This window comes from Anopheles ziemanni, chromosome 2, assembly GCF_943734765.1.
Source record: "Anopheles ziemanni chromosome 2, idAnoZiCoDA_A2_x.2, whole genome shotgun sequence".
Lineage (NCBI taxonomy): Eukaryota > Metazoa > Arthropoda > Insecta > Diptera > Culicidae > Anopheles > Anopheles ziemanni.
In genome coordinates this window covers 84,417,274-84,438,963 of record NC_080705.1, presented here as the reverse complement: position 1 = coordinate 84,438,963, position 21,690 = coordinate 84,417,274, and the positions used below count along the sequence as shown (strand labels likewise).

General features: G+C 42.6%; 1 protein-coding gene across 1 annotated transcript in view; it reads left to right on the top strand.

Moving 5' to 3' along the window:
- Positions 1 to 10,711: 10,711 nt before the first annotated feature.
- The window catches only part of LOC131283085 (high affinity cAMP-specific and IBMX-insensitive 3',5'-cyclic phosphodiesterase 8), a 99,838-nt gene continuing 88,859 nt past the window's right edge, over positions 10,712 to 21,690 (top strand). Inside the window, exons 1-2 of the mRNA XM_058312649.1 lie at positions 10,712 to 11,038; positions 12,512 to 12,611. Of these exons, the coding sequence (XP_058168632.1) occupies positions 10,712 to 11,038; positions 12,512 to 12,611 (427 nt within the window). The remainder of the gene's footprint in view (positions 11,039 to 12,511; positions 12,612 to 21,690) is intronic.

The following is a 21,690-nucleotide window of genomic DNA, read 5'->3' as shown; positions in this document are numbered from 1 at the left end:
TCCGGTTTGCAGATCCCGGAAAAGACTTTCGCTGTTTTTGTGTGTACCGTTTGTAATTCCATTTTTCGCTCGTGCTCCGCTCCAGAATGGGCATCCGCATTCTGTTCGTGCACAAGCACTCGTGCCGACACGGAAGGCCCACGTTTTTTTTGTGTGTAGCAGATTTGGGACGACGGAAGCGAAACAAAAAGGAAAAAACCCAAATAGAGCAAATTAATGTCAGGTCCGGAAATTCAGTATTTTGTGACTCTCAGCGGGATGAAAGATGGGTAAGCGCAAAAGATAGAGAGATACATAAGTGGAACGTGTGTGTGGGTTCTGTAAACAATGTTTGGGTAAGCAGAACATTCCCAACCATTTCCGCTGGAGCCATCGTTGACGGGGTTTTCCAGCAACGGAGGAAGCAATCGCTACAAGGATTTTGTTTAGTTTAAAAAAATATTGCTTGAAGTGTAAAATAAAAATCGTTGTAGCAAAGGCATCCCAATCCCAATTTGTTTCCCAATTTAAAAAAATCATTCTAACTTTACGGATGTGGGTAGTTCATTTCAGTTGTTTGAAGTATTTTTAAGTTATTAGGTATTTTGTCTTATTTGTGATTGGATGAAATACGAGTCTGAGCATTTGTTTTATAACCAAATTCCATCAAAAATGTTTGTAGTAAAACATGCTCTAAAAACATCCTCCATTTTGCGGGTGAAAGCAGCAATTCACATCAGCGCTTCACACTAATACAGAAGTACACTATTAAAGTAGTAGGTTACAGTAAATTCCAAAATATATCCTTTGTGAAGCTAAGAGTTTCTTTGTTTTGCGAAAAATGTTGGTTAATAAATTTTATAACCAAATTTAGCCAACAATTGTTGTACTAAAACATGTACTGAAACAGTGCCTCAGTTCACGAGTTAATTAACGAGCAGTATTGTTTGGATTGGATTGTTATCGTACTATTCTCAACATATTTTCTGCTAATGACCCACCGAATGGGTTACAGGCAATTCTGCTCTTCCCACGAAACTCATATCGTATTTAACTATTATGAAAGTAGTCTAGACTAAATGCATCGATTTATCCTCAGGGAAGCTCAGTCTATTTGTAATTTGTTTTAAAACAAGTCGTAGTACTTGTTTGATAAACATATTTCATCTAAAATGATTATAATAAAAAAATGTGTTAATAACACTTGGCAGTGCCTTATCAAAGTAATGATAGATAGGCAGTGATAAGGACACATAAGATTTTGTCCACATGGGCACTTCACACGTTGACTGTCATACTGTTTTACTACAGTTTTTTAGTACAATCAAATTTTTATCAATTTTATTTAACCAACCATAATCGATAACTGAGCGAAAACTAGGTTTCTTAAAGGATACATTTAGGCTTTTTACTGTATTTTGATGAGCGTTGGTGCTGTCACCCGGCAGCAATTAAAAAACCTATCCTACTAACTTCTATAAAAACTACAAAATTCCCACGGTCAAGGTACCTTAATAAATCTTACCCATGATCTTTTGTAAAAAACCTTTCATAAAATTGATATTAGCGCCAACACCATTGCTTTCTTGGATAGCTCGATCCTTCGCACTAATTCAGGAAGCTCATTTTCACACTTGATTTCCATTCTGCAACCATTCCTTCCCCCCGTCTGTATCTAGCGCAACGACCACTGTGTAGTTTTAAAACACGTAAAAAACCAAGTGAAACATATTCCTTTATCTCCACCTTTCCTGGCTTTGTCTTCCTGCTTCGTCGCATGTCGCAGGACTCCATCCCATTATGTCCCATTTCCATCATAACTGCAGCATTCGTCGAGCTGCAGCTGAGCAGCATTGTCTCGTAATATGCAGCTCGAGAGTATATCGAACATCCCCTGATGCGGCTAGTCTCATCTAAGTTTGTTCACGTGAGGGTATCCTAGTATCACGGCACGGTAGTAAAACTGCCAACCGTGTCGCTATGTACAGTTTATAGTTCCGTACTTTCTTTCCCGGAGGGACGGTAAACAGTGCCGTCGGGGATCTCAACCGTGTTCCTGCAGCTCACTCTGGCAGTGTGGTGTTCTGTTTTGAAATCCTTCCATTTGCCCGTCAGCGCTTGGCAGAATTTTCTTTACCAACTCGACGCTACGTTCCGATGATGCACTCAGCATGAACAACGCTCGCTCTGTGGGATGGTGGGAGGAATGCATTTTCTGCACAACTGTCAGAATTATGATGGAGCACACGTCGGTCCGTTGGAGGAGACTGTAGGGACCGGTGGGCAAATGGATCCACTCGATGACTGGAGTTTTCCTGCTGCCAGTTGTGTCGCCACCGTGACAGAACCATCAGCACTCAGGCCGGGACTACTCTCCATATTCTACACTCCATGTAGCACAATGAGGGAAAATTATCTTCTGCTCCGTTTAATGTTGCGTTTTTCTTTGTAGTGCAGACAAGATAACGCGGGGAAGGAAATGAAATTTTTGTTTCGGAAACTGTCGCTTTCTATATGGCGTTCTGTGTCATGCCGTTGCTGACGTTCGTCTTTTCGACACTCGTCTGACACTTCTGGTCAAAGATTATTCCTTCTTGCGGTGACTTTGGAATGTTCATTGTTTCGAAATAAGTTGATTGCCATTGAGAAATTGCGCTTCGTCGTGCATGGGCCGGGTGTGATTTGATTGTTATTTGTAGTCGTTGGAAATATTTCAACTCACTTAAAACTCACTTTACTCACTCACTCGTACTCAGCCAGCATTCCTTTCGAACTGAAACTGAAACACATTTCGTCTGCTTTAGAAATGTTTACTCCAGTACAAAGGGAACCATTACTTGAATTAGCTGTCGAGTGTGTCTGGATTTGGGTTGTCTCTTCACAAAACTCTTCACATTTTGTTTGGGGCAAACTTTATTAGTTTTACACCACGATTTACCGTCGTTCGTGCACGGATTTCACTTGTTTGTGCAGGATTGTGTAGAAGGATACGCTCACATCCAACCGACGACGACGACGAGCAATAATCGAATTAAAGCCAACCCAGTCAACCGGTGGGTTCAGTAAAAGCGCCACTTCGTCAATTTTCGCCAAGGAAAACGCCATTCGCATGTTTGTCGACGCTGGAAAGTAAAGGGTGAGAAGCTAAACCACACGAAAACGCAATGCCACCCGCAGAGTGAAGCGCGTCTACGGTGATGAGTCCCGCTTTGCTTGGCAAGTTCTTCTGGGGCAACCCACCGCTTTTCTTGTGTCAACTTAAAACATTAAAATGCTCAAACATCCGTTCGACGAGCAATGAATGGAAATGAGATTTTGGTTTTACTTTCTGTTCCTCCACCACCACCACCACATTCCGTTCGACAGAGTTCCCTCGGTTAAGGGCTAAATGAGCGAGTGATTGTGTACAAAATTTTCAAAAGGATGGCGCAGCGTTCATTAGCAACAGGCCGGTCGGGTGTTTATCGTGCGATGGAGACGATGCTGGCGCTTGTGAAGGAAGTATGATCGGTTGAGTTGCGGAATTTATCTGAGGAAAACTCTTGGGAGGTGAAGAAAGGTGAAAAGTTTTCGCGAAACTCAACGAACCGAAAGGATTATTCTCTCTTAAAGTGGATAGCGTTTTATGTTATTAAACGCTCGACGATTAAGCTTTAATACGGCTCCATCACTAAACGCGCTGTTATTTCTAACTTAGAGGACATCAAGGTAATGGAAATCGTAACAAGATCGATAAATTTTATTGGAAACGAAAAGGATATAAAAAGTCCTAGAAGCATTTTTCCTTGTTTAATTCTTTTTATTTCTGCCCGAATAGCGTTCTCGTTACGCCGGGTAATTCCATTTGATCATACATAAATGTGATTATGTGACGCCATTAATGTTTTTCGCTTTACGGCACACACTTTCGCTTCGCTACCCACCGGGGGCCATTCGGATCTTCTCTTCCGGCGGAACTGTGTGTTCGAGAGCGTCGTCAAGAGAAACCCTTCGCTACCGGCTCACGGGTTCATGCGTCTTGTGTTTTATGGCAATCTTGTCCCAAACCGTCTTATTGTTATTTGGTCGTAAAATCATTTTCGGCAACAAAATAGCAGTGAGCAAACACCTAGACGACGAGCAAATCGTAACGGAAGGGAAAAATCCGAGCCTCTGGTCTGATTTCGGCGAACGGGGATGAACAGAGAAAGGCTTAGAACGGAGGGAAAGCTCTTGTGGGATAAAGCCGAGGGTGACAATGGCTACACAAGAGAAAAGGTAAGTAAATCGAAGAAGAATCCCGCCACAGTTTGGAGGAGTTTTGGGACGAGCTTTTCCAGCGGGTTGCTTTCGGCTATCTCTAGTCTTCTTTACGATTTGCCGTTGCGGCTTTGGTGCGAAAACGGAAATGAAGTGGATACCGGGGCTTGGTGGAGGGCCCATGGACGCACGCAGAGCGCGAGACGAAGCGAAACCCCCCCCCCCGACCACCCCCGGATCCGGCCCGTCTCGAGTACCTCCGCCGAGGTTCGATTGACTGACGGCGCTGCCGGTTCTATTTGTGCCTCTGTTTCTGTTCATCGACCGGAAAAGCGGAAAAGCATACCAATTGGGCTGATGGGTTCTCGGTGGCGTACTTACGCCCTTTATCTCTTCATCCTTTTCCTTTTGCTCTTTCGTCCCCCGCATGACTTTTCACGTACTCTGGAGAGTGGTTTGGGGAAAACAGACAGGCATCGTATTAAAGTTGATAGAATGTTGTGAAATTTAAAAAAGTGAGCATGAACAACATTAAAACAGTTTTATAGAACCATGAGAAATTAGTTATTTTTGATTAGCATTCTTGCCAACAAAATATTTTTAATATTATATTATGAATATATAATATTCATAAAAAAAATACGTTCTTTATAAATATGATCAGTTCAGTACGTTATTCAAAAGATTTTTGAAAAATAATATTGTGTTGAACTAAATTTAGTTTTTAAATATTTTGTTTTTTGCTTTTTCTCATATAAAGGAGAAAAAAGACACCTAAAGTGTATTTTCGTAATCTCCCACCTAACACTGTTGAAAGTGATTGTTCGTAAGGGTAAAGATACACACCAAAGGATGTGTTCTACATTAATAAGCATTTTCTCTCCTTCTTATGTATTGTCCTAAGCGCAATCCCTTGTCAAAATGCAATCATGAACAGCAAAATTGGTTATTTTATCCAATTTGCAGACCTAATCGTAGGTACGATGTAGATATTAATGGCGTTTTTTTGTGAAAAATGGTTTCCTCATTTGGAAGACGTATCTTATGAACTTTTTGTTTTTTGATAGTCCTTTTTAAACAAAGACATTTAAACTTCAAGCGATAAATATTTCATGCATAATTCTACGAAAAAAAAACGCGAAAAAAATTATGCTTCAAAACGGTTGCTGTAAATGAATCTTTTTCCTATGTTACACAACAGTTACATCTTCTCTAGCCTTTGTCTTTATGACTATCTGCTACACAAAAATCTATACAAAACTTTGACAAGGGTTTTACGACTTTCACACAACTTTAGCAATATATCTCCAAGCTAAATAACGTCCAGAGCTGGTGTAATTTTTCATTCACTAGCCACTAGCAGGCGGACATCCTTCGTCAAACCGGGCACTTAATAACCCATTAAAGTTTCATCACGCTATCTTCCGTTGCTCGGTGGGCGTAGAATAAAATTAATCTACTTATCAAACGGTTGGCAAACGTATGGGTCCGCTTCCGGATTGTAGGAAAAAAAACGAAACAAAACGGACAGTAATAAAAGTAAACAGATTATGCAGCTAAAGTTTTTCTCGCTTCTGGGACCGCTTTCCTATGCTAGGGATTGGTTAAGGTCCTTTTTGGGATGGGGAAAAAATACAGGAAGGATTGTTCAATGTGTGTGCGTGTAATTGAAAGTACACATAATATAGTGGATACAAGAGGATTTGTGGGCTGAAATCCTGACCGAGAACAAAAAAGGAAACGAAGTGGAGATTTACTGGTAACTCATTATCGGCTTTTATCGAACGGTAAATCTGGTACCGGAGGCATTTGTTTTCATCGCCTCGTGGACTACATTTTAAGGGTACTGTTTGTTCGTGGCTCTATCGTGCTTAACCAATTTGGCACGCTGGTAGGTTGATGTTTTGGATAAAGAATAGGCATTGTAGCAATATTGGGGATTACTTTTAAAACCAACATGGATGCAAACAAAATGCTAAAGTTAAATTTCTCGAAGACTACTGTTTATTATCCCTCCCACGCTGTATCAGTTGTATCGATGGCGGTGTTTATTCTTTTCATCCCTCATTAAATATAATAAAGTTAAATCCTTTCTTTGCATTACATGATCTCAACACGAATGATGAATGTCTCATTTCATCCTTGTCATGGAATTGTAATCAACTTATCAATCGAAAAGTTATAAACCAATCGAACAGGCTTACGACATGTTTAGAAGTGCGATGTCGATACATTCAAGCTATTTTTAAGTTACCTTTCAAAAACCTTAGATTTGGATCCTAGGTTACCTTGGATTGTCGTTTTCAGCAAATTATGTTTATTTCCTCTACATTTACATGATATTTATTCTGAAATAGACATTACTCTTTTCAATAACAATGTTACTACGGAAGGATTAAAGCACTATATCGTTGAAACACTACTATCTACACAAGTTAATCTCGGATCACTCGCAGAGTTATTCTATCCACTGCAAAAAGGGTTCAAGTAGTTCACCGCCACCCAACCGAGCATCACACCCCCTCAGTTTCCCTTTCCTGAGAAACCAACCGAGCCCGTCGATCGATCGTGCACCGCGAAGATATACATCGCAGCACACGCATCAATGGCGGTACCGTTTCCATAATAATCTCGGCCCGCGTGCACGGGTGCAAAATTTCCATTGAATGGTTTTTAATTAACTAAAATGCGGTTGTTGGCGTGTGTAAGTACGTGCAGTTGCGGCCATCATCCGCTCGGTTGCCAGTGCTTAACCCCAGAGTGCCAAGGGTGGAGTATTACCAAGTGGTTCTCCTCATAATGGTGTTGGAAGTGTGTTTTGTTTCGGAAGAGTTAAAGTTGACTAGCTTTAAGCCAATGATTTTCTGTTTGGCAATAGTAAGCCAAATAAAATTGTTGCAAGTCCGGCCCACAAACTGATGTTATCCGGCTTGCAAGAATATATGTGTGCCTTTTCCAAAAAACCCTTCTAAATTTTTATCGGATTTGTTCACGAATGCAGTTTTTTTAATACCGAAAAATGAAGGTTAAAATTGTTGAACGAAGTGTTCGTTACCAGGTGACTTCCTCGTATACTTTATGTTTTATTTTTTCTAACGCAGTTGCATTATTGATCGTTCAAAAATTTCCTAGTCTCGAGACTTACAACTCTTTTATCCAGCGATAGAAACTCGCTTACTTTACATTTAAAATAGCAACATTCAAGGAATCAAATTTTCTAGCGAAATAAAATGATGCTCGAAATATTTATAACATCTCAATGGTGATTTATTTTAATCAAAGAGAGCAGTAAAAACAAGATAATTAAAAATACTGTAAGTAAGGAAAAAAGTACAAATAAAGAAATTAATTAACATCACAAAAAATCGAAATTAATAAGCTGAAAAAGATCAAAATTCAACAAAAATAAGAATAAAATTGTTTGAAACAGTACTACTTTGTACAAATGTACCTTTTGTACATTAACTTTGAATACATCGTTTTAGCTATTCGGTCCGCGCTTTCGATTTCGTTTTAATCATCCGGCCCTTTTTAGAAATTGTATGCCGACTCCTGCTTTAGAAGACTCTGTAAAATTCGCAAAGCGTTAAGGATAAGAATGTAAAATAAAAGATTAAACCTTTTTGCAATTTGTTCGATGCATCAAAAGGTTTAACAGATTCGTGCTTTGCTTAATCTCCGTCCGAGCAGCCTTTGCAATCTACTTTCGATCCAGTTGCTTGCCAACCTTGTTCTTGCTTCTAACGAATGTTCCGGCGGGTTCGACGCAGCAAGCTGCAAACGCGCAAAACGACGTTTTAATTTCATTCATCGACTTCGATCGGCGGTGATTGTGGTGGGGCATTGGTTGCTTTTGAACGATTCTATTTCCTCTATTCTTACATCAACCACGATTAAGCTTGTTTATTCATTCATTTTTAATCTTATGCTATCCTTCTTTTCGTTTTTATTTTTCCTACAGGTGGTTGGCTGGAAACTGTTTAGTACACACTCACCCGACTGGAACTCTCGACGGTGCGGGGCAGTACAGGTTCGTTAACGACGACCGATCACGCACTACCGGTTGATCTTGCGCGCAGCTGTTGAGAGCAGTTACCACAAGGGAAATTAATACCGATCGATTCGCAGAACGTGCATACAAAACTTGGCTCGACTTGGAAAAACCACGCGGGTTTCCACTTTTCTGCTGTACTGCCTTTTTTTTATTGTGTGTGCGGAGTTTTGCCGGTCTTTTGAAGTCACTATCGGAAGCCCACTTTGAAGTAACCTGGCCCGGCGCGTTCACCGTTCAAAAGCTGCCCAGCCTCAGGGTCAAACCGGACGGACTGGAATTGACGCATTTATGAGATCACGCGCCTAATGATATGGTTCGTGACTGATCGTGAAAAGAACCCAAGTGAACCGATAGGAGGGAGTCGCAGCGTTTCGAGCACACAAGATCACAGTTTCACGTAAGCATCCGTTGCGTTTACGACGTGTCGAAGACGGGAATTAATCCATCGTTTCGGTTTCATTAAAGTGACAAAGTGAATGTGAACAAAAGTACAATTTTATCTACCGAACTAAAGTTAAGATATTAACGATTGTCTATAGTCTTCTCCCAATACTTCGTTTTTCATTTGAAATTGAACACAATTCGTATCAATACTAGGCGATTTATCGAGTCTGAAGTAGAAGATAATCTCGTTCTACTTTCGTGCTGATTCGAGCGAAGTGAAAAATCAAAACGAAAAAAGATCCGACCCATATTTGTTCTCCCCTTGTTGTTTATCCATTTCCCATCAACGGTTTCCCGTGATCGGTGAACCATCTGTTCGCTGTTGGATTGCTGCTAAAGCTTTTTCTTTTCGTCCCTTATTTACGTTCAATTTCATCCCCCCGCTCCCCCTTTATTGTGGTGGAAAGGTTACGATGATTGGAATTTTTATTCACTTTTTTAAACGCTCCATTATGCGCAACGGTTCGCGAAAGTGGGTTGGGCCCCTTTTGGTCCTTTCTTCGCCCGTGACAGAAGTGACGGGAAAATTTTGGGACGGTCACTTATATTGTCCGGAAAATCCGGACAACAAGGGGCCACAACAAGACGGGTCGCCAATTTTTCACCTTCTTTGTCCCGTCAGCGTGTCCTACCGACCTGGTTTTGAGGAAACGGATTTGCTCGAGGTCGACTACACCCCACACGGACAGAGTGGATGTACCGGTGTATTATCAACGTGGGATAACCCCACTGGGTAACGTTGTCCATCGTTCCGAGGAAAACCGGCAATTTTCGGAAGGCCAGGTCAAGTGATCGATCCGTGGTTTACATGGGGCACATTTTGCGAAAGCCTCTCATCATACGCTCAATTACACCGTATAGCCGTCTCGAGATGTACGTCGTGTACCGAAAGGAACCGTCGGTTTACGTTACGACCTGCAGCAATGTACCATTTTTCCGATTCTTTGCCTCCATCTCGTGGCGTGTGCTACTAGGAGGTTGGCATCAAGTCGTCACCGCTTTAAGGACACGGCAGCCATTGTCGTTTCGGAGCAACGGGTGGCGAGTGGCTGGGCCCAGGTGGGGGTTGCGAGGAAGAAGGATATACTGCTAAAAATAAGTCCGTAAGATTAATGATGTGCAAAGAAGCTGATAATTGATTCCAGTGAGTTCATTTTAGCTTTTCGGCGGTGGCTTCGCGACACGACGCTGGCGAAAGCCAAACGGAAGAGGTGGAAATTTGCTAAATGAGCAGTGAGTGAGTGAGTGAGTGAGTGAGTGAGTGTGAGCGAATGCAACACGCGGCCGGAAGAAAGTAAAGTTGGAAGCGTTATGAGCTGTGGATATTAAGATTGTGAAGAAGAAAGGACCCACCATTAGACTAATACTCTCGGCCGTGTCCAGTTGGAGGATAATTTGCAGTCGTTCCGGCACGGTTTCCCTCACGGCCGACGTTTTCCCGTTCGGGTGCACTACTTGGTTCCAACTAATGAATAAATGATGAGCTGCTTCCGGTGAGAGAAAGTCCGACCCACTGCCTCGCGGGTAAGACACATTCCTATCCCGTTTTCCCCCCGTGCGAGGAAAACAGAAGAAGAAAATGTGCTGGTTCCAGTATGACGGTGTGCTGCGAGGAAAAATGCCAGCTCACGTCGCCACGTGGTCGATGCAACCGGTGTGTAAGGGGGTGAGCCGAGAGAATTCGGTTGCCTTCGTGGTTTGCTGAAGCATCCCCATCCCGAAGGATACGCCAACCCGAGTGTGCGTGCATGTTGTGATTGTGCTGTGCTGGAATGAGTGAAAATTAGTGGAGTTTCTGGCGTGTTACATTCCGGGAGTGGAAAAAAGTAAAACTCAACCCGGTCAACGGTTTGAGACTTGAGTGTTTTGCTCGAGGAAAGGAAAAGTTGTCGTAGAGTGTCTTTTTGAAACGAAACAAGCGTTTGGAAGGTGCTATCGTCTTCCTCTGTGCGAGCTGTCCTTCGGTGATCGGGCGTCGTCCTCCGTGCCCGGTGCATGTGGTTCACTGGATACTGCTGTGGCGTGAACGGTGCGCGCACGGCCGCGACAGGACACGGCGACGACGGCCAGGATCGCGCCGGTATGGGTTGCACGCCGAGCATCCTCTCGAACGGTAGCAACAATCAGCAGCAGCAGTCCCGCAAGGATAGTGGCCTGTACGTCGGCAATGTGGCGGCGGCTGCGGCGGCAACGAGTGGCAACGGGAGCAGCGAGTCCAATGCGGCCAACAACAACAAACTAGGCAGCCACGGCGCCGTCAACGCGACGATGGTCAATGCTTCCTACCCGGGAGCCGGCTCCAAGGATGGTGGTACGGAAAAGGTATGCATACAAAAACATTTAGTACAATATTTTAGTACATCTTTTGGGATTTGTTCCGTCAATTGTTCCATTACTACTTAACACGTTCCGTAGCTAAAATAATAACATCAACTGACCTTTAGTTTAGTTTTACCTCTTTTTTAGAAACGAAAAAAAAAGTGTGCTAAAGAAGAAGAAACGTTGACTGCCAAGCGTTTTTAGCACACTTTTTTAGAACAACCTTTTTTAATTTCATTTGTTTTAAACATTTATTAAACCGACCACTTTTGAAGGCTAAGCTAAAACTTCGCTTCCCAAAGAATTGATATAAAATATTATGACAATTTTTTTGTTGCATTATTATTTATTTATGGCTCAAAAACTTGTTAGAACTGAGTTTTGCTGTCACCCACTTTTGGGTGACATAGCAGTCAACGTGTTAATACAGATTTTTAGTACAAAATCGATCAAATTTGACTACCAAATTCATCAAGCCAACTGTTTTCGTAAACCAAGCAAAAACAAGACTTCCGAGAGGATACATTTTTGAAGTTGCTTTAGACGCATCAATAAATGAAAATGCAACATAATAACTATGTTGATATTAACAATTAATTCTTTGGGAAGAGGAGTCTTTGCTTGGCCTTCGAAAACCGTCGGTTTAATGATAAAAAAAAATGTATTTAAAAAGATTGTACTAAAAAAGTGTGCCCAAAATGCTTGCCTGTCAACGTGTTAATTCCCATTTAACATTTCAAAATTCTCACAATTTCTTTTGAGCGAAGCATTTTGGTTCCAACTCCCGGCAAATCATAAGATAAGAACACGTGCCTACGAAGATGTACATCGGCCAGATGTACACCGGAAACCGCAGCCTAGGGAAAACCAGATAGATAGAAACAAAGACAACTACAACAAAAAACAGAAACAAACATGCCGCCAAAGGTTTTTTGAAATTGAATGTGCACAAATTGAGTTGGGTTTAAATTGAATATGAAATCGCAGTGAAAGCATATTTATCGTTACCCCGTGCGCGCACAAAATCAATCACAAGCTGTCGGGAAACGTGATACGAGGGGGCTCCGGGATCGGCCCGTAGGACCGAAATAAGAAATTGGATTTTATCGCGGCGGGATGGTTGCCCTCGCCGTGGAGCAGGCTGCACACTGCAGAGACATCGACCTGCGGTGAAGCGTAGGATTGTTCGGAGTGCAAAAAAGGCGCCAACAGGAAAGTGGGAAAAAATAATAGAAGTTTAACAAGGTTAGCGCAGGTGAATAGATTTTCTGGAACTGTGAATCGAGTTACGCTAAACGTGTCTTTACCGGGACAATCTTTTTCTTTCTCCACGATCGAAGGGCGTACAAAACACGAACCGTAATCCCATTTGTCGAAACGCGAAGGGAAAACATTTGCCGGAGATGTGTCACTAAAAATAATAATTTATTTTGATTTGTTCTCACCCGCCCTCTGTGTGCTCTGTTTCATTTGCAGGAAAGTGCGAAAAAAGATTCCATCGTTTCAATATCCGCCACCGGTCACATTACAAGCTTTCCCGTCGTATCCACCACCGTGAGAAGACCGACCGCTGGAAGTAAGTAAATATTATAACGCTTCTATTTGGGCACCGTTTAGGGGAGAAGGGACCGTCGTGCCTGGCGTGTAGCTGTGCACAGTTTGTGGATGGGTGTTGATTCAGAATTGTTTAAAAGAAATGAAAGACATAAAACCAAATTGTATTTGCTGACGTCTGTGTTGAAACTTAATATCGAATCAATCGAATCGAAGCGTGTTTACCGTAAATCTTAAACCCTCGTGGGAGACTTTAGAAAACTTTTGCGTAAATCTTCTAGATTAGCGGCGGGAAGAAAAATGAATAGCGGTTGGAAAAGTATCAATGTGGCAGTTGGGTGCACAAAAACAAAATGATTTCTTGAACAAAACAAATTTTAGCAGTCAGTTTAATCAAAAACAAACTAATCAAAACATGTTCTGTTTTTCTCAATTTTTGAAAAGCAGCAGTTAATGCTGGTCCAATTATACTAGTGAAGTATAGAGACATGGAACAATTTTATGATAATTTGACTACTGGCTTGGGATAAGGTGCTATGTTGGGTTCGCTTTATTTCACCATATTTCTTGTTCGAAAACCTCACAAAACTATTTTGGTTAAGGCACGCGATTTCCTCAACTTGTGCATTGCGTTAATAAGTATAAGTAAAGCTAGAGCCTGCAGTGATCATATAATATAACCAACACAAGCGTGGTGGGAAACTACTAAATGTCAACGAGCTGTTTAAAACTAAAAATTTCTGCTTTGAAAGCATTTTGCCCCGGAGGTGCATTTTGTCCCTCGTTTCCCTAATGCATGTAGCGCCCAAAAGTATGCAATAAACACTCCTCAGAAAATTTTGAATATTCGTTAGACAAGCGTGTTCATAAAATCTTACGCTAGGCTTAGTTTGAGTGTATTTTGGGCGTTTGTATGAAACATGTTAGATATTGAATGTGGCTTTGTAGAACGGTAATGTTGCCATGCCATTGATGATGCGCTGTTGCCATTATAGAGCGCAACTTGTCAGATAAAACCTGCTACTTGTTAGTGTTTTGATGAGACTTTGGAATAAAAAGCCGGAAAATGCTATACGAGGCTCGTATTTGTTCTGTAAAGAGGCATGTAAATGGTTGGTGACATCAACTTAATAGACCATCAAACAATCACCAAACACTAACCCAATTCGCAGCGGTGTACCGTAACTCAAAAATAGGGTAATCGATTGCGAGAACCATTGTTGTGGATTGTTTTCGGTGCGCATCAGCAAACTTCCCTTGCCGAGCCTTGCTGTGTTTGTGTGGTGAGAGTAAACTGTAACAACAAACCGGCGAAGGTGTTGATTACACGTACTTATCGCCACACCGTACCGCTAGCCCCCCTGACGACCTCCGCTTCGTATCCAGGCTTCCGGCAGAAGTCACAGCATCGGTATCGGTCGCAACCGCAGTCACAGTGTCCGTCACTCGGTGGGCACATCCGTCCGGAATGCTGACAGCTGAAATACGCAACCCGAGTCCGCTTCGGCGTCCTCCGGTGACATGCTTGCGAGACAATTCACTGTGCGGTGCGGAGGGATTTGATTTGTTGTGGAGCAGCTCCGGCGCACAGTTGGAAAAGTTGTCGCACTGCTTTCCACCCTTCCCCCACCAGCCAACCAACTTGGTCATCAAACTCACACACACACACATACGCTCGCTGGGGCCATCGTGTAGGGGGATGAGGCCCCCGTACTAGAACTACTCGCCATGGCTACTAATGGGGTTGGCTAATTAAAAGTGACGCTTCGCTAACGAGATGAAGCCAAACAGTTGGCAGTTCGGTGGTGGCTTCGGCGAGTCGGAAGTGGTGTTGGTTGGTGCGAGCACGGGCCGGGGTGGACAAACTCGATCTCGTTCCGTCGATTCCGTTGGCAGCTGTCGAACAAATTGATATTCACACATCCAAACAAACAATCGACGTGCCAGGCGCGATGGCGTTTATGGAAAAAGGAAAATAGCAGATCGCTGGGCGGGAAGGAAGCGGCCGAGAATGACAAGTACCGGCTGCAGTTTGTTAGTAGCTAGTGGGCAGGGAATCCGATCCACTCGGTTCTACACTAGTACCGAATGTTGGATGTTAGTCTAGCACTTGTTTTAAGCTGGCAATATTGCGGGAAACTCATTGTTTTTCAATGCACTCAAGCGTAGTTTCAATCAATAGTAATTTAGTGCAAATATTAAATCATTATCAGCATAGGTCGACATAGGTTAAAGATATCTGACCATATTTTTTCCTTCGCCCAACATCTTCAAACATCTCCGAGAAGCTTGGAATTTGTGTTGAGATTGCATGTCTTCGCAGGGGCATCTTTACACAAATTTTTCTGTTATCGTGACGTCACCGGCAATCAAAACAATGGCGGTAACACTTGGGGACCGAAGATTATACGTCCGATAGCGTTGCGCGGTCGCGTTGTGGATTCTTATCTGCTTGCTGGGCGCTGTGTGCTACCACCGACCGTGAGAGGTATACCATGCTGCCCTTGTTCGCGCCCGTGTTTACGGTATTATTATTACCGTGACGTCTTGTTCGACAAGACCGTGGTCGCATCCGCGGTTTTCACTTCCCTATTGCGCTGTTCCCGGCCTCTTACGAACGCTGGGGCAGCAAAGCCAGCGAGAAAATGCGACTCGGCAAAGATCTGCCCTGAACATAACCTCCCTCTCACATCCCAACCATAAATGACGTACGGCGGGGCGCTATCGAAACCGCCAAAATGTTACCCCCGGGCGGCAAAGTCACTCCCTGTCGGCTGATAGTCTACTATAAGGCAAGTTTGGTTCGTCGTTGTTTGTACCTGCCAATCGTGCGTGATATGGCGCCACCGTTGTCAGCTGTCGGAACAATGTTTCTAGCCGGTGAAGATACGTGAAAACCGGTTACATGGAGATTCGCATAATGATCGCACATGTTAGAGCGATTTTTGGAAGAATAGACAGGGAAAATTGACATATTCCAAAATGTTTTCCCGTTATCATAAGTGTTTCAACATCGCTCAAATTTCTTTACACAAAGACAACTTTTTTTTCTCTTTTGCAAGTATATTTCATTGACTAACTATTTGATGAACTACTATCGCTCATCGTTATTTACACAAAGTGGACTGTTTTCCTCTTCTAAAATTGTATTTTATTATTAGATCTTTGATTATCTAACCAAGTCCATCGTCTTTCCCATTTCCAACATCGTTTTCGTGTTTGAGAATTGATTTAAGTTGTCTCCTTAATGTTGACAACTTAAAGGTTCCGACATTTGATATACACTTAACTTGTGATTAGAACCATTCTGATATATTATTTTTATATTTGTTTTTTTTACAACAGTTTTGCTGGGCCCAAATACGACTCAGACAAAGCTGTAAAAGGGTCAACTCGCAATTAAAAGATTGTTAAAGCTCTTATCTGGACTTTATAGACAGATATCATTGTTTCTGGTGCTACCACTGTTGTCAGTATCGGCCAACGTTTATAAAATTAATTAAATATTACACAAAAGCTTATTCTCAATCATAACCACGCCTGTTATGATGTTCGCTACTGATGGAACAGTCGGATGTGAAATCAGATTTCACCAACAAAAGATATTTAATTATTCCTCGATGTAACTCGTACTCGTCATTGCCTTTGGCTCAATCGACAGGCGAGGCGCATTTGTTCAGCCTTTAGTTGACTCTCACAACCAGCCAGCATGAGTGTATGTGTGTGTGTGTGTGCTAAAGCTTAATTATGTAATGTCTTTTAAATTAATTTTGCCTCCATTCACCAACCGAGCGCCTCGGGTGACATTGGGAAGCATAAGCGCGCGCACGCGTCCACGCTCAGCATCGCCTGCATCCAGCCTGTGAAGCGGCTCTAGAAGGAACCCAGAGGTGGGGCTCTCCCTGGTGTACCGGCTGCTGAACTGGTATGACTTCAAGCCGACGCGTTAATTGCATTGGGTTTCGGGCGAGCCCGTTTGACTGACATGTCAGTGGTGCCCTTGAACCGGGCGTCGTAGGAAAGTGAAGTTTTTTACCAGTCCTCTTGTGGCGGGAGCAAAACGATTCGGTAGATTTACTCCAGTTTTGCTAGAGATACTATTTTAAAATGAGATGCTCAAATAAATAGACCAGAAATTTTCCACAAACGAATCGTTTAGTAAGAAGTAACATTTCACTCCGTACAAGATTAACGATCCATAAGACCATAAGGCAATTATAAACTATCCTCAGATGTCGCTGCATGCGGGAGCTTAATGTTGCCACGATTAGCAAATGAGTTCGCAACCCTGCTCCGGCACTGGCTCGCACCCTGGCGTCAAATATAAATCATCCTTTTGGCTACTAATTTGCGTCGCCGCACACGGTCCAAGGTAATCCCGTGCGGCGAGCGTATTGACAGCTCGCCTCATTTTCGTCTCCATCATTTATCTTCCACCGAAAGGGTAGCTCCGGTGGCGTGGCACGAAGCCAGGCCGGACAGAATGTAACCGGCTGCCGAAAGTCATCTATTAAAAGTATATTTATTTAAAACAACCCAGAAACTACACATGTGCGATGAGATCGTGTGCGCGACAAGCAGGGGCGGATTGACGAATGAATCCACTTTGAGCGATAGCTGTCGGATTTCGATCCGGTGGATTTCACGAGTTCCATCCATCACGCCGGCGTATGTGTGTGTGTGTGTGTGTGTGTGCATGATCTCGTTTTGTGGCGCAGGGCACGCTGGATTAGGTCATAATTTATCGACCGAGCAGGTTGTTGGAGTCGCACCCAGTCTCGTTGGCTAGAGAGACCTCTTGCTTAGGCGACGTAAATCTCCGAAACTGCCGTGCACTGATTCGAGCCGAACGTCTACCGTAATCTTTCCCCGTTCACCAATGCCAAGCGTATTATGAGCTGTGGCGATCGCAGGTTGGATACGTTCATCATTTAAATTGAAAACTAATAATGCGTAGAAAATGTGCCACACATCATTTAAGAATAATCTTCCAAGCTAAACCGCACGTCTCAGTGGGTCGAATTAAATTAATCTCATTCATAAATTAAGATCCTGAAGGACTTCAACGGCGAGGGAATTTTAATGCAACAAAAAAACAACATTTTAATATATTTTTTAAAACCCAATCTCCATCACATTACATAATTCACTAAACCTCAACCTCCAACATTGCTGGGAGGTTTAAGCTCCGGCGTATTGGTTGTGGAGCGGATGTGCTTCGTGATCGCTTTCCGGCCCGATTGGAATCCCCGGTCCGGTTTTCGGCGTAAGCCCAATGTGGAAGGACCTCCGGGTGGGATGCTGACCTTCGCCGCCCCCTCACCGGTGGTGCCTTTTTAAAAGCCCAACTTCGACAAGAGGGGAAGAGTATAAGGTAAACACCTAGCAAGCAAGCGAGTAAGCAAGCAAGCTAGCAAGCAAAGGAGATGAATGCAAAAAAGACAAACCGGCACCAAATCGTAAACCCAACCCGTTTCTCCGAATGCTGGGCCGTGTGATGCAATAAAATAAAGATCGCTTCCATTTATGGAATAATTTACTTCTGTCCCGACCGAGAGCCAAACGACAATGGTAGGAAAAAGGGTAAAACACGGCGACAGAAATCGAAGTTTCTCGTGATTCGGTGTTCGTGATTGTGATAATGATTTTTGCCAGCCGCTGCGCGACGGAGCTCCTGCGTTCATCTTAAGCTATGCTTCAAAGGGTTGGGGAACCCGACGCGTGTTCCCACCGATCGATGGTTGCCGGTGCAGCTTATGGAACAGCTGGTCGAAGGATTAAAATGGGTTATTACTTGTGTGTTTTTGCACACCCAACACCCTGTGCTGCTGCTCCTTTTCACCCATCGATTTTTCTCTTTCGTGGGATAATTTTATTGCCATGGAAAGGTTATCCGAAACGTCTATGTAGCCTTCAACGTGCGGTAGAGAATGAATTTTTACGTCCATTTTATGGCAACCGCGCCGTTCCGCCAGAACAGAGCTCACAGTTCATCCGAATAACGATTCAGTGTCGCTTGTATCTGTAGGCTCGGTTCATGGGAAAGATGATAAATTATGTTTCGAAGTGTGGATGCTTTAACCTCTAAGGATTGAATGTTTTATTTCTTGAAATCATTTTTCCATTAACAAAAAATAAATTTAATAAAACCTAAGCACAACGCAATAAGCAATTAATTTCAAATAGTGCAAGGATGTAGATATAAATACAAGCCTTAAAAGTAAAATTTAAATTGCATTTCAAAGAGTCTGTATGTTCCTTATAAAATGGTTATGGCAGTTTCTCTTCATTCCGTCCGGAATTCTCTTTGATGTGGAAGATTTCTTTGATCTCACCAATGCAATAAGTTTCTCACTTCTTTCAGTAGTTTAGTTTCAACTTTTTTAGTTGTCATCGTAAATCTACCATAAGAATATTTTATCAGATATACAAATTTGAGAAAAAGCACAATATTTGACATCAAAATTTATATTTTTTTACCCTGATTTCATATCATATGAGGTTGTTTCTTGCCCCACGAAGGGTTAAAGTTGCTCTCCGTGATTTATGCCATCCAGATGTGCATTTTAGAGTTGAGCCAATTTGACTGCAATAAAAATGCTTCGACGATTTCGATCGTAAATCGAATTTAAAGACCTCCGTTAAGAAGACTTTTCCTCCGCCGGTAGAAAAAAACAACCATACCATAGTTGTGACTTTTGAAGCTGCTTTTATGACGCATGCTTTACTAATCCACTCTCGCTGATAATGCCATAAAAAGGTGTATCTAGCCAGCGCAGCTACCCACTAACCACTGAACAAGCATCCACTTTAACGGCAAGATGGATGAACCGATACGCGATAAGTGACACTGCGTGGTGGTTGGAATAAAGCTTTAATGTGGCGGTCACCCGGTGTCCCCTGACGGCGCTTGGCTGTTTCAGATTTGTGACATTTATCGACATCAGCCAGGCGCATTACGTTCCGATGCCACCCGTGTTTTCTTTTCGATGGCACCTTTAGGGCACTTTATCGGTCGATTTTATTAAAGGTTCGTTCCTCTCCGCAAAGCAGCAATGCGTCCGGTGCGCCGAGGGAACGGTTTAATTAATCGATTCTCATGGTTCATTTTGCAGCAGTGTCCCTTCGACGTCCCTTTCCAGCGTTTATTGGACATAAAAATGCAGTTTTTAACGGTACGTCACGGCCCGCCAGTGCCGGTTTACATTCATTTTATTGGGACATTTTTTCTGCGATGTTTTAATCGCGTGTAGGTAGGGAGTGGTCGATACTATGCAATGTCTACGTTGCCGGCGTTGTCGGGAATTCGAAAAAAAAGGAAGTGCGCTTTGGAGACAGGATATCACATATCCGGACGATGGTTCGTGTCCTGCTGTTTAGTACAATCGATTCTGCCCGGAAATGGCGATGGTGTTAGCCGGAGAGAAAGAACGAGAAAGGGTGTGTGTAGGACATAGCAGGAAGGGCTGGAGATTAGTTCCCGTCGTCGGAGAAGAATGCACCTTTATTGCAATTCTTTTTGTACTCCCTAACATATACTCCTGCAGGTCGTGTTCGCCAGGTCGCGTGTGCCATGCTGGCGATGGCGTCATGGCGACAAAAAGCCATAATTTATCAATTTTCTATTTCCATCCTGCGACCAGCGACGACCACCTGTACCCACAGTATGTGTGTGTGTGTGTGTGTGGTTGACCAGGTTGCCGTGCGGGTCGAGGGTAGAAAATAGTAGTAAGAAAAGCCATAAACAGGTAGGTTGGTTGGTTCAGGTAAGATGTGCTAGTTATTGTGCCTTTTCCCGGGGAAGAAATAGGACGAACGGTAATACTGCCGTGTTACGTTACGCTGTTTTTTCCTAAGCTTCCAGCACTATTTATGACCCCCGGCAACAAGCAGAACGGTTTTAGAAGTATTTCTGGGCGTAAGTAGATACCGGAGCGAGGATGTTGTTACTTGCAGTCAATCCCTGGTTCCGCAAATTACTGTTTGGTTAGAAAATACAGTCTAAAAGTAAATTGATCGTACATTGTAACATCTAGTTTCGTTGATTTTTTTTATTTCTGGTAGAACTACTTACAAATTTGTGAATTGTTCTGATGCAACATTAAATCAACATCTGTTTTTATCGTGCTCGAAGTTTGAAATCAACCAAAAATAGTAACTTTATTTATAATTGTTTGTGTTTTGTTTTCAAACCTTTCCACAAACCAATACTAATTGTATTTTATCAACACAATGTTTCGTTCAATGTAATGAAACGTTTCAATTGGTAGAGGGAATATTTCTAATGCATGGGGAATATTTTCAAATGGTAGAGAGAACATTGTTATCATATAGCGGAATATGCCAGACAGCTAGGAGAAAAGTGCAAACCCACTGTGTAGTTCTGCAACCGGATAGGGGAGAAAGATGGCAATCTCATAAAAAGCCTCGTTTATTGTCATTTGTTTGCATTGATCCGCATCATCCCTTTTATAATAATGATTGCACCGTTTCTCAACTAACGGAATCGATACGGTAAACGTGGAGAACTTCGAAATAAGAAATATTAAACATTTGGCGTGGAACTTCTTTGCTAAGAGCGACCTGTTCTTTGATAGCACGTATCGTAACAAGATAAAACAAGTGCGTGAAACATAGGTAAATATTTGTATTTTTAAGTTGGAAATATTTTTTGTAGAAAACGAAAAATTTAGAAAAATTGGGAAACATTTACCTCCACAAGGCGATGAGTTTTGTTTAATAAAAAAATTATTCCCCTAATCGATTGCAAAGTTTCCCGGTGAGTTTTCACGATTCTGCTTTCTTTTTGTCATATTCTTCTATATGATTGCAAAGTTCCCCGTTACCTCTGAAAATGTCTCCTATGTTGATGACATTTTCTCTCTGCAACTTGATGCATTCCATGGTATGGATCTAAATCCTGTAAGCATGTAACGATCGTGAAGATGCGTCCAACATTTCAGAAGTAAAATCAACTTTGTACTTTATTTCGAAACAGGTTTCTGCCAACTGCGCGTTGCTTCTCCAGTGTATCATTTCCCACGCTGCGGCAGAATACCGCGACACACACACACACGGATGGTTTCTTCCGCCGACGGTTC